Source organism: Lepidothrix coronata, unplaced genomic scaffold (genome assembly GCF_001604755.1).
Source record: "Lepidothrix coronata isolate B3197 unplaced genomic scaffold, Lepidothrix_coronata-1.0 Scaffold290, whole genome shotgun sequence".
Classification (NCBI taxonomy): domain Eukaryota; kingdom Metazoa; phylum Chordata; class Aves; order Passeriformes; family Pipridae; genus Lepidothrix; species Lepidothrix coronata.
In genome coordinates, this window is record NW_016690470.1 from 1087649 (window position 1) to 1101204 (window position 13556).

At 48.0% G+C, this 13556-nt stretch overlaps 1 protein-coding gene across 2 annotated transcripts in view; it reads right to left on the minus strand.

Moving 5' to 3' along the window:
- Positions 1-13556, minus strand: part of AP3D1 (adaptor related protein complex 3 delta 1 subunit) — a 41021-nt gene that overhangs the window by 2741 nt on the left and 24724 nt on the right. The window contains exons 14-28 of one of the 2 annotated variants that reach the window (XM_017837042.1): positions 13277-13507; positions 11658-11889; positions 11108-11253; positions 10832-10973; positions 10007-10078; positions 9218-9293; positions 8025-8224; positions 7302-7375; positions 4847-5060; positions 3649-3711; positions 2931-3032; positions 2042-2191; positions 1870-1917; positions 1350-1539; positions 245-333 (exon numbers count right to left, since the gene is read on the minus strand). In XM_017837042.1, coding sequence (XP_017692531.1) covers positions 245-333; positions 1350-1539; positions 1870-1917; positions 2042-2191; positions 2931-3032; positions 3649-3711; positions 4847-5060; positions 7302-7375; positions 8025-8224; positions 9218-9293; positions 10007-10078; positions 10832-10973; positions 11108-11253; positions 11658-11889; positions 13277-13507 — 2029 coding nt within the window. Of the gene's footprint in view, positions 1-244; positions 334-1349; positions 1540-1869; positions 1918-2041; positions 2195-2930; positions 3033-3648; positions 3712-4846; positions 5061-7301; positions 7376-8024; positions 8225-9217; positions 9294-10006; positions 10079-10831; positions 10974-11107; positions 11254-11657; positions 11890-13276; positions 13508-13556 lie in introns of both variants that reach the window. The other variant, XM_017837041.1, reaches the window with a different exon arrangement.

Below are 13556 nucleotides of genomic sequence, written 5' to 3' on the forward strand. Positions count from 1 at the left end.
CAGGGATTCTCCAGCTGACAGTGTGGCCCCTGTCCCAGGCTGCCCTGCTCACACACTGCCAGCAGTGACACTGAGGACACCCTTTGCACAAGATGTCCTGTGCAAACGCTCCTCTCACAGCACAGGGGGGTGCAGCAGAGATGAAATGATGCCCAAAGAAAGCTCCAGAGCAGAACTTCCCACCCAGGTCCAGCTCCCTGACACAGATCCAAAGGAAGCAGAAGCGGTTGAGAGCTGCACTTACTTTGACTATAAAGGACAGTGTTCCTTTTAACTTCTGAGCCATAATAATACTCTGAAGGGTAAACACAAACTGGGCTTCATTAGAGATTCCTGGCGTGGAGAGAGGAGAGGGAGAAGTCAGGTCAGAACATGGCTCCCGGATCTAAGTCATGGTTAGAATAAACTCATTTATGTGCTGACTGTTTTTGAACCAAGTTTGGAATTTTCTGTGTAGTTGGAAGAGAGTTCCACACACAATTCCTGTGGTGAGTCAGTGTTACAGCACTTGGGTCTCTCGGAAACAGCATTTGGTAGAGGTTATTGAGCAAGTGCCTGGGCAGAGTATGTCACAGTGGCACACAGTTAAACTATTTGTGTAACTGGAAATTAGAAAGCTTTCAGAGCTAATTTGAATTCTAATGTTTCTACATTTTCCTTTTAATATATAAGTCTGTGTCAAGAATAGAATTAAAACCAAATTAAATACCCCACTGCTTTTCATGGGGGACCAAAATGCACCCTGAGGCCACCAGAGCTCTCTGTGAGCTGTTTCAGTATTCAAATGAACTCTCTGCTGAAGGAAGTGAAATCCAAGGAAGTTCAGCACGTCAGCTGTTCTGCTGTGCTCTGTGCAAAGCCACTGTCCTTCATTTCTGTGTCTCAACACTCCTGAAGGGCTCAGCTCCCCTCCTTACACATCCTCACACAAACCTTCACTGCGTGAGGCCTCTGCCACTGAAACAGCAGGACAAACAGCTCCAGAATAAATCCAGAGTGGATTCTAATGGTTCATAAACCTCTAACTTGGTTTGATTTTAAATCTCATAGCAAACTCCTCATTAATGTTGGGGTTTTGTAGTCCAAGGGGTGCCAGCCTGCAGGCACCTGGAGAAAGAACTGGGACGCTTGGGACTCCCAGCCCTAAATTAAGGCTTTGCTCTTGCTACACAGAACCACCTGTGTCACAGCCACGCTCTGAGAAGGTTTATCCTCTCCAGGGAACTGTGGCAAAGCCAGCCAGGCAGAGACAAGGTTTTTTAGGCAAACAGCAGGAAGTTCAAACCATTCTTCCCACAGGAGGGCAGTGCAGGGCCAGCCACAGTCCAAGAACCCCGTGCAAAGCCTACCAGGGGGGAGCTGGAAGGGCACAGGAATCCCATCGTGGACTGAGGATCCTTCTGGTCGGAGCATTTTAGTGTTGAGAGAGTCCAGGACATTTAGTTCCATGCTCTTAAGGAAGCTAGTGCTTTTGTTCTCAAAGATGACAGACACAGTCACTTGACTGTCGTTCTGGAGGTTTCCTTGGATGTCATAGGTCTGCAAATGAAGGGAAAAGTGTCACAGGAAAGGTTCAGAGACTCCAAGGAGCAGAACACAGCACCAGGACAAAACAAGGCTCAAAAGGAGGGAATCTGCACAGCTAGAGGGTAATGAACACACACTGGTGCTGAGCTATGTGGTGGGAAAATATCAACTTAAAAACTAAAGTGGGACACCCAAAGGGATGGAAATTGTTATAGTTCTGCCTCCTGGGATTTAAACAGTTCCTCAGCTACATGATGCCCACCTGAAGTCACCACACCATCCCCAGGGTACCCCCTCTGTTCTTAGGGAACACAAAGAGGAGACATCTGGAACAAAACTCACCATTTTAATGAATGGATTTTCAGCAAGAAGGCGGTAACTGGACATGGGCTGAAAAACAAGAGAGAAAAATCAGTGTCCCAGTGTAAGTAGCTTCTCTGCAAAGGGGCTCCCTCTCCCTCCTCCCCAGCAGCCCAGCCCTGCTGGTGCCCTGTGCCAGGGCACAGCTACTCACTGGTAGTGGCTCATCCTCTAGTGTTCCGTTCTGCACCGACTCCGGGGGCTCCTCCTCGCTGTGGTGACTCTTCTTTTTGGATTTCTTTTTATCCTTGGATTTCTCCTCTTTCTCTTTCTTGTGCTTTTTCTTCTTATGCTTGGAGGATTTCTGCTGAGAAGAACAAGAAATTGCAACAAAGCCCTTAAAAGCCCCCTTGATCTCTAGCCATGATCCCCTGACCCTTGTCCCACACTTCCAAGGCCACTCTCACTCTGCACTTTCTGGATTGAGCAAAGTTTTCCTTCACTGCAGAACCCAAAACAAAGCTCCCATTCCTTAAATCCAGGGCTGAGTCCCAGAAAACCCTTGCTCCCCACTGGGATGATAATACCTTATCCCAAAACAGCCTGGGAGCAGCACAAGGCCAAATCTCTCCAACTGCTTGGAAGCTCAGCTTTAACTGTGACCCGTTCCTTGGCTCAAGGAACAACCAAACCTCTCAAGGTTTAGGGCTGCTCAAGGATGTAACATTTGCAGGTGATCATCACACTGAAGAGATGGAGTTGGCAATTCCTGTGTGCTGCTTTTTAAGGAATTTCAGACAGCAGGAGAATGTGGCTAAAGGGTGACAGCAACTTCATAGGATCAGAGAAGCAGTGAAGTTGGAAAAGACCTCTAAGATCATCAAGCCCAACCATCAACCAGCACCACCACCACGGTCACCACTAACCCACGTCCCCAAGTGCCACATCCACGTTTTTTGAACACTCCAGGGACGGTGACTCCACCCTTGGCAGCCTGTGCCAGTGCTTTACAACCCCTTCCATGAAGAAATGTTTCCTAATATCTAATCTAAACCTCCCCTGGTGCAATTTGAGGCCATTTCCTCTTAACTTAAACCACTTACCTTTCCTTCATCCTCCTCCTCCTCATCATCCCGCTCTTCCCTTTCTTCCTTTTTGACCTCCTGAGGTTCAGCCACCACAGCAGCTCCCAGTGCAGGCTCGCTCTGAGGAGATGAGCAGAGGGACTGTGACACTGTGCAGCTGAAACAACCCAATCTCACACCAAAGGAGGTCCCAGCAGTGACACTCACCCCCAACTGTTATTTCAAACACAACATTAGGCTCACATGGGACCAAGCACTTCAATTTATGCCTCTGAAACCCAGCAAATATGATCACCTGAGGACACCATGCAAGAGGTTTCTTCCATCCCCTTCAATTCCCTGTTTCATCCTCTACAATCTCACATCAAAATTCATGAGATTTTCTCTTTCACACAGTGTCTCTCATGTCTATTAATGTTGCTCATGTCTAGCTCACACTGGGAAATAAAACCATACCACTATACAATATTAAACCCCACCAGCAATATTAAAGTTGACCAAGCCTGTACCTGCATCTGTATTTCTATTTTTATCCCTTGATCTGCACAGGAGAATGAGCCTGAAACCTCCCACTGCACTGTCTGTGAACTGGGGACACACAGTCTCACTGCTCCCCAGCAACGAGCTGAGGAGATGGAGCTGATTTCCCCTCTGTGCTGCAGGATGACACAGCACAGCTCAGACACCAGCACAAGGGAAGCTTCCTGCGAGGGGTAAGATGTGGGACAGGGGTTACCTGTGCCTGGGGGGCAGGAGCAGGTGCTGGAGCAGTGGAGAGCCAGAAATCCAAGTCTTCCCCCTGAATTTCATGAGAAAAAAACATTATGGCTGTTTTGGCACCATTCTTAGAACAAACAAACAACCCCCTCCAAAAACAACGAAGAAAACCAAGGCAGAAGATCCCAGGGCTGGAGCCCCTCTGCTGTGAGGAAAGGCTGAGAGAGCTCGGGGTGCTCACATGGAGGAGAGAAGGCTCCAGGGAGAGCTGAGAGCCCCTGGCAGGGCCTAAAGGGGCTCCAGGAGAGCTGGAGAGGGACTGGGGACAAGGGATGGAGGGACAGGACAAGGGGGAATGGCTTCCCAGTGCCAGAGGGCAGGGTGAGATGGGATATTGGGAAGGAATTCCTGGCTGTGAGGGTGGTGAGGCCCTGTCCCAGGTTTCCCAGAGCAGCTGTGGCTGCCCCATCCCTGGGAGTGTCCAAGGCCAGGCTGGACGGGGCTTGGAGCACCCTGGGCTAGTGGGAGGTGTCCCTGCCCATGGCAGGGGGTGGGACTGGATGGGCTTTAAGGTCCCTTTCAACACAAACTAGTGTTTCATTCCATGACTCTGCAACAATTAAATTAAACCCCTAATTCTTCATGGAAGTGCAGCACTCCAGAGCTCCTCATGCACAGATGCTGCAACACGTTTAGGAGCAAACAGTTCAAGAAGCTTCACTTCAGGCTTTGAGCACCTCCAAACCCAGGTGACAGTGACTGCCCAGAACCCTCACCCCCATCTCCAGGCATCCCAAGAACACTGGGTGCACACAGAGAAGTGCCTCTCTGCAGGGTGCCTAATGAGGAGGCTGCAAGTCTGAGCGATCCTGCAGTAAATGCGAGGCAGGATGCAGAACAAACCCAGGTATTTTTCTAGGGAATTCCCCGTTTGAAGAACACACAAAATGCCAGTAAACTCAGCTTCCAGCTGAGCTCTGGCAGCTCTGCTGTGTAGGTTGCAGTGAAGCTGAATTTTGCTGGCTTAGAAGGCTGAGGAAATGTTAATTAACAGAAATCTTTAAATACCTGTTGTTATGGCTGTAAAAATTTAGGGAAATAAAGGTTGAAGGCATTCAGCTGTTTAAACTGTCAAATGTGACTGTTCCTAAGCAACAAACTGAACACAGCAATAAAAACCAGCAGTTGCTAAAATAATGCAAGTCTTGGAGAATTACCTTTTTTTCTTCTTCTTCTTCCTCCTCCTCTACCACCTTTTTCTCCTTCTCTTTCTTCTTTCCTTTGTCTCTCTCTTTTTCTTTGTGTTTCTTTTCCTTCTTTTTGGGTTTCTTGCTCTTCTTCTCTACCAGGGCAGCTTCTGAGTCCGGTGACTTCAGGGTCTCGACATTTCTGTGTCTCTGCACTGGCAGCTTCTCACTGTCTGCTAAGGGTCTGGAAAAGAGAGAGCCCATCACCCTGGTGCACACATCCTCCCCCAGCCCAGATTATCTGCTGGGGGTCCAGGACAAGGTGTGCTTCGTTTTTAAAGAGCTGGGCCCCATAAAAAAATCTGAAATCAGCACATATTTCTGAACCTGAAGTTTATTTATGCAACTGCAGACACTGCCCTGGAGGATTAGAAGTTGAAGAAAACAATTTGAAGGGGACTGAGAGCCAAGGTCTTGCTGTTTAACTCTTAAAAGTGCTAATTACAGACCTGCAGGCTGAGGAACACCTGCAGAAGAACACACTGGGTGTTACCCTCTATTTCCATGGAATCCCCCTCCGAGGAAGAGCAAAGATGTGAAACAGCATTTCCAGCAGGGTGGAAATCCGAGCAGTGGGATGTCAGCACAGCTCAAACAGCCCTTGAAGGGTGTGGGGTTTGTTGTTCTTGATGAGTAGATCCCTCCAACTGGGACTTATTCTAAATGATTTTTATTTTGGAAGTTTACACTCTGAATTTGTACCCTACTATCACATTTTAAAAGTTAAGTCATATTTAACTTCAGACACCTGTTTCCAAAATAGTATAGTTGTACAGTTATGCTACAAATAGTAGTTCACATTACACTGTATCCCAAATTGGGAAGAAACACCACAGAAATTTCTCTTGTTCTTGTCAAACATTTCCAGAAATCAGCAAGAATTTCACAGTTTGCCTCTTTTTCTATTTCTCAGCTTTTATGTAATGTTAATTTTCATGTTTGCACAGCAAACACCAGTTCAGGAAGATTTCTAACGGCTTCAAATACCTTAAATTTTTGGCCTACACTGCACAAAGGACCAGACCCAATTCATTTTTCACTTTCCAAGGGCAAGATGGGCCCCACCTGTGTGAGCAGCCAAGAGGCCTCATCCTTCAGCTGCATCACACACACCTCTACAGGAACAGGGACCAGGCTGAGAGCCAGGGACAAAACACACACAAATGTGAGGGTCACTGATCTCAGCAGTTCCACCACCCTTCAAGTGTCCACCAAAATCAACCAACCTGGCAAAGGTCAACACTTACAAGATGTTCTTACCTGGAAGGCTTCCCTGAAACCAGACTGCGTGTGAGCGTGACAGACAGAGCAGTGCAAGCAGAGAGAGAGAGAGGACAGACATGAGAACCATGACAGGACAGCAGGGCCACCACGGGCCATGGGCAGGGATGGATGGAACAGGGCAACGGTCCAGAGATGCCTCCTGAGCACAGCACCCAGCCCCTGCTCTGGGCCCTGCACTGGGGAGGCTCCTCATGCAAATACAGGGTCTGTAGTCAAAAACTGAGTTCCTTTTATACACTGGCACCTGCAGACCCAGAGGAATGATGGGCTCAGGAAAAAAGGAAGTTTTTCAGAAACAGTTCCTTCCCTTTTTTGCAAGGTGGTGAGGGGCCAAAGCTCTACAAACTGGGGAACTGCAGAGAAGGGCACAGACTTCCAAGGGGTAGAGAGATACTACACACACCCCCACGGGCCTGCAGAGTCTTCCAAACTTTACAGGAGGCATCCCTGGACCATAAAACAATTATTTTTAGCATGATGATTTTGTAAAACAGCAACTAAAGAAACAACCAATCTCCACGTGCAGCACTGAACAGCCCAGAGGTAATGTGGATGCAGGGATTTGGGATGCTGGCACTGGGACAGCTCCAGCAGCTGAGTGGGGGCCAGACTGGGCACAGTTATGACAGTTCACTCAGTCATGGCAGAACACTTTTCAACAGTGGGACCACACTGAACAGCCCCAGGGCAGAGGGGGTGGGACAGACACGTGTTACTGGGCAGTGACCACAACCCAGGGCACACGGGCTCCCATGGACACAGAGCTTCTGAGAGGGACACACGGACACAGGGCACGCTCAGGGCCAACACAGGTCACAGCAGAGACACAGTGGGACACCCAAACGCTGAGAGGAACTTACACCTGATCCAGTGACACTGCCTGTGCTTCCAGACTCCCTTCAGTCACACTAAAGGACTCCCCTGTCCCTCCCAGCCCCTCCCTGATCCAGCAGCTGAGCTTTTATCACCCATGTTGCAGTGGGGGCCCAGGCTGGTTGATCACCTGAGGTTTCACTCAAGCCATGGGGAGAGACTTGAGCTTTTTCCCCTCTGGACTGAAGTCCCAGTGCCTGCTCAGCCCAGCCCTGCCCTCCTGTGTTCTCATTGCAACTCATTAATTCCCACACAAACTGTCACTTACTTATCCAGATCTATATCAAGTGCTCTATAGGGATCGTTGGGATCCTTGTCATCCTCATCACTGGGCAGAGCATTCTGCAGGAGAGATAGAGAGACCATCACTGAGGGAGCAATTCCCAAACTAAAGCTCTACATCACCCAAATTAAATGTTTTTGAGCCTGTTAACCCTGGCCCAGGCCAGCTGCAGTCAGGCACTTAGGGGAACAATGCTCTTCAATGCAGCATCAAGTTACAAGATTAATTTAGAACAGAAAACCCTTCTTCATAAACTGCAGTATTTGAATGGCTGCTGCTTGGTTCTGATTAAAGGAAATTTTAGGAACAAACACAGATGACATCATTAGCATATGCAATTAATTACCATCAGCTGCAAAGCTGCTGACTAGACAGCAAGTTACTGTCAAAGTGAAGCAGCAGAGCATAATTGAGGCTATTTGGACAGCACTACTCTTAGAGCAGGGATGCACATTGTTTTGTTGGTTGGTTTTGACTTTTTTAACAGCTTCAGGGGCTATTTTTTGTCTTTCTTGTGCACAAAAATTCACAAAAATCATTCCTCCCTCTGAAAAGAGCAGCCTGGGACCATCTCAGTCATTCCTGAAACGGCTCTGCCAGGAATCAGAGGTCTGGGAATGCAAAACTGTGGACTGGCTGGCAATTCTGGGGGCAGACTGTCTCAAGAGCAGCACACAAACGCAGCCCAGCCCCAAGCACAGCCCTGACCTCGGGCATCTCCTCGGTGATGATGTCCACGTGGTGGGCGGGCGCGATGTCCTCCTCGCTCTCCGTGTGCAGGGAGTTGTGCCGGTGGTGTTTCCCTCTCTTCTCCTTCTTCTGCTTTTTCTTCTTCTTGTCTTTCTCCAGTTTCTGTTTGTGTCTCCTCTCCTCTTCCAGTTTCACGTACTGGTCAGACATGGGCATTCCTAGGGGGCAGCCGAGCTGCTCTCAGCCACAGTGCACACGGACTGAGCACCGGGCAGGACGGCAGCAGTGATCCTGCTCCCAGCCCTCAGAGCCAGCAGATCCACCCTCCCTGTGCTCCCACAGCCCCTCACCCAGCTGCCCTCTCACACTGCATCTCTCCAAACCAGGGCAGAGCTCAGTTCTGCTCCCTGGGTCTCGTCCACATTAAATAATAATAATGGCCAGTCTTCGCGAGCGAAGATTTGGGAAAGGTCATTAACCCTTCGAGCCTGCGCAGTGGATTTTTTAGGTGAGACACAGCGTGCTCTGAACTGAGCCCACCCTTTAATCCTGAGGTTCAACTGCCGGGGCCAAGCAAACTTGGACAGTGGCAGTGAGGTCCCCAGGATAGCCTTGTAAGGCAATCCATCCGTCCACATTAACTGCATTACAAAGAACACCTAAACATTGATTCTTTGGGCAGAATTGGTGCCACTGCTGTACTAATACTGACATCTTCCCACACTTCTGGAAGAATATTTGATATTTAATATTGATATTAAATATATGCACTTAGAACTCATCCCTTGCAATGGACTGCACTTTATCAGCAGTTTTTCAGCTGAAAACCACTCAGATACACAGATGCCTTTTGATATTTGAATACAGATATTAAAACAGTATCTCTACCATCAGACTCCACTTAAAGTCTCTGATCACCTCCACCATTTACATGACCACTTCTAAGATATTGTTAAGGTGACTGTTCCCCCCCATTTACACATTACAGCCTTGGCTGCACAGTATCCTTTATCACAACTATTTCTAATATTATCTCAAGAACTTGACTGCAAAGTACTATTTTCAAATGTAAATTAAGGAGATATATTTAAGAGTCTAATCAAAGTGTGCTCCTTACACTTCAGAACCTCAGGAGGAACTCCTAAGAAGGAATTATGACTTTTGCTTAACTGAAATGTCTGTAATTAATTTTCCAGATTAGCTGTGCTTACCTGGAACTTTTAATGGGACAGAAAGGTCGATCTGCACCACAGGAATATGCTCCACCCCTGGAGTGTCTTGGTATCGCTGGGAAAACAGAGACTTGTTACATTCTGAGCACTGCAAGTACAAATCTCTGCAAACAGACATTACAAAACATCAAGCAGTTCAATCCCTTAAGTGAACATTTAAAGGATAGGGATGGAACAGCTTGTTACTAATCCTGTGTGGCAGCAGAGTGTGTTTTAAAGCCAGCTGATAATTATTACAAAATACCCTTCTCTTGCTACAGTTTTTTAACCCCACTACTGCCTTGAAGGTTTCCTGCAACTCCCTGAAGAATTCTTGGTTTGTGCTTTATCACTAATAACCTGCCACTTCAGAAGATCAACTGGGAGATTTGAGTTGGGGCAAAGGGGGCAGTCCTTGAACATCCAGGGAATGGAGCAGGTTCCTTCCCTGGAAAAGGTGTCTTAACACCACAACAACTTTCTGATGCACAGAACACGTGGAGCATGTTCAAGGTTCACCTCTGGGTGAGGAGCCTGGTGATGTGAACTCTGGATCACCCAGAGGGACAAACTGCACAGACACCTGCAGAGCACTGGCTGCTCTCGGGATATCAGGTCACTCCTGAGATTCTCCACACAAACAGGACCTGTAAAACCAGTTGTAGGCAGCCACTGCAGTGCACACACCATAAAGGGGGCAGTGTCCCAGAGGAAGCTGCAGCTCTGATGTTCAGGGAGCCTTCACACAGTGGCATGAGAGGCCAGGGAGATACTGCAATTCAGACTCACCTTCTGTGGGGAAGGAGAGCTTTTAATATAAAATGGGTTGTTTGCCTGTTCTTGTTTCCGGGCTTCCCGACGCTAAAACAAGAGAGGATTTGCAGTTAAAATGTTTGTTTGTAAGCAAAGAGAGAAAAGGCATCAAAGTGCAAGACATAATCTCCCTGAATTTCTGGAACAATATACATAATTACTTGCGAAAAGAGCAGAGCAGCTTGTGTATGATAAAGCAGCTCTGAGTTACAAGACATACCAGGATAGAACTACAGGTACCATTACTGATTCCCAACCCTGGAAGTGTCCATGGCCAGGACAGACAGGGATTTGAGCAAAGTGGGATAGTGGAAGGTGTCCCTGCCCATGGCAGAGGGTGGAACTAAATGATATTTAAGGTCCCTTCCAACCCAAACCGTTCCATGATTCTATGATTCTATAACTAATATTCCTTAGAACACCCTTCTTTGCTTTTTACATATAGGCTAGAGGTGGTAACTTCCCAAAGGCCACATTTTGATGGCAATTCAAATGTTTGCTTTCCTATCCATAAAGACAGCAAGAAGTGAAGATTCTTATCAACAAGTTCTCTCTGTGACACCAGAAAGGTCAGAGGCAGGAAAGGTGGGATCCCTGCTGAGAACAGACATGTCACAGTAACTCACAGAAGCTGCTGAGGTCCACAAGCATCAGTTCAGATCAAACCATCAGCTTCCCAGAGCTGCACAGAGCACAACAGCTCCCTGGCTACCTGGAGACTCCCCAACAGCTCCAACTGCTTCAGCAGCACTTACTTTACTACTGAACTATGTAAGGAAAAGCATTTTAACATTCACTCACTCTGGCCAGTTCCTCTTCGTCTATCTCTGGCTGTCTGTGTCTGGAATGCCTTTGTTCCTCTTCATGAAAGATTGTTTTGGGCTTTTCATCCTCAGACTCGCTGTCTGAGGGAGGTTCATTGATCCAGGCATCGAGGTCCAGGCTGGGGAGAATTGCAGTGAACAAACAGCTTGACTCAGTACCCCTGAGCATTTCAGTGTCTCATCACACACTTTGCTTTATCATTTAAGAGTTTAAAAGTTTAAACAAGGCTTTAGGAGAGAGAAGGAACCTCACCCCTCTGGAACAGGTACTTTCTTCTGTGCTTTAGGAGCCACAGGGTTCAGCTCACCAGCAAACAGGGCTATCACCTCCTCAGCTACAGGAACTTCTTTTGCTTGTAGCTTCTGAATGTATTTTATCAGCTGCAAGATGCAAGAAGCCTAAAAACAAATGCAGAAGTAATTTCAGGAGTAATATTAATCATCTGAACCAAACAAATCAACTGCAGTGGAAGTCAGCAGAAGGTAAGTGTTCTACTCCATGAAGGGAATTAAGAGAAGCAGCATAAACTGTAGGCTTGGGACAAATGTAAAAATTCCACATTAACCCTCCCTTCTAGCTGGGTCCTTTTTGTGTCCTTATGCGCCTGAATAATTTTAAAATTAAATTGTTCTGAGTGAAGTCCTTGCAGCCTCCAGAGATGGCATCAAACTGCAGTGAGATCTGGGCTTTGTCCTTGATAACAGCTTATAGCAAATGAGCACGGCCACAGAAAACCACAACATGCTCCAAGACAAATGAGAGCCTTTCCATGATAAATCCCAAAGCAATTTTGTTGTCTCACCCTCTCCTGCACCTCCAGGTCTGCACTCTGGACAAACTGAGGCAAGCGTTCAATCATCAGCTGGGTGATTTCCTGAGCTGCTTCCTTGTCCCCAGCCTGCTCCTTCTGCTGCAGGATGGATGCATAGAGCTTCACCATGTTCTGCACATACACTGCCTGGATGTGGCCGGGCAGAGTTGTCACTTTGGGCCTCAGCATTGCTTCCAAGGTCTGGTTGGCTTCCTCGAGGTGTCTGTAAGCAAAGAGTGCCCCAGAAATAAACCCCAGCAGGCAGTGCTCAGCTCGTGAAGGTCACGTGTTGCTCATACAGGAGTACAGATCACAGAACTTGTTTGAACAAATCTCATGCTCCTACTCAGAATTGTCTCCTCACAGCTAAATGGAACATACACAAAAAAGTTACTGGACTACTACAAACTGGAAGATAAGATTCTTTCAAAACAAAAATGTGATCAAACTGAAAAAGGAGAGTATGTTCTCTTACTTGTTAATCAACAGTTTTCTTTCCACAACTTTTTTAATTAAAGGTCTGATCTGGACCAGTGTTCCTTAAATATCACATCTACTGTGTGAATTTAAACTGGAGCCACTGTTCAGAATGACAATTAAAAGAAGAAACACCAAACCAGGAGACTATAGTATACAGTTAGTTCAATTTACCAAACTGAAAGCTGGGTAAGCAGGAGTATCTGCACACACAACCAAGACACAAAAACATCTACTAAAGCTAAAAGACAATGTTGGTACAAGAATATTGGAAACTGTGCTACTGTGGGTACTGAGAAACTCTGAGCAAAAAGGAAAATGATTTCTAATTCCCAGGAACACTGGGTTCTGCAAAACTCTTTCAACAAAGGCAAAACAGGGAACAGAGGAAGAACTAATTCAAACATGGTGATTGGACATGTGCCCTAAGATACAAATGATTAAGGAATTCTTTCAGTGTCTTCTTAAGATCTAGCAGCTTCTACCCACAACACTATAAAACTATTAGAGAGTGTCCAGGGAGGGCTAAGAAGATGGGGAAGGGTCTGAGGAGCAGCTGAGGGCACTTGGCTGGTTCAGCTGGAGCAGAGGAGACTGAGGGGAGACTCCTTGGGGGCTGCAGCTCCTGCCCAGGGGAGGCGGAGGGGCAGGGACTGAGCTCTGCTCTGGGACCAGGGACAGGACCCAGGGAAGGGCTGGAGCTGTGCCAGGGGGTTGGGATGGATCTCAGGGAAAGGTTCTTCCCCCACAGGGTGCTGGGGCACTGCCCAGGCTCCCCAGGGCAGTGGGCACGACCCCAAGGCTGCCAGAGCTCCAGGAGCGTTTGGACAACGCTCTGAGGGACAGGGTGGGATTGTTGGGGTGTTTGTGCAGGGCCAGGAGTTGGACTCAGTGATCCCTGAGACCCTTCCAACTTGGGATATTTTGTGACTCACTACAATGGCTTCCTGCATGGGCTGGACTACGGAGAAGGAAAACAACCAGATACTCAAAATGCCTGGGCTAGAAAGAGCCGAGGAATCCATGGGGTGAGGGAGCAGGAAAGCAGCATCATTTTGATAGCTTTAAGGTGCAAAGCCTGACCCATCCTGCTCTCCAGACCACATTTCCGTGCCCAAAATCCCAGCACTCACTCGGAGAACTCCCCGCAGATCCAGGCGGCCGCATAGAGCACCTCGCAGATGCCGTTGCGCTGGGTGTTGCTGGCCAGCAGGTGGGCGTTGTCCAGCAGCATGGCCATCTGGGACACCGCGAACTTCCGGATGGCCTTCACCCTGATGGCCACGTCCAGCATCTGCGCCGCGATGAGGTGCCCGTGCCTCGTGCCCTCCAGGCGGGTCAGCTCCACCAGGATGCTGATGTACCTGCGGGCAGGGCACAGGGGGATCAGGGGACAGTCCCACCTCACCCGCG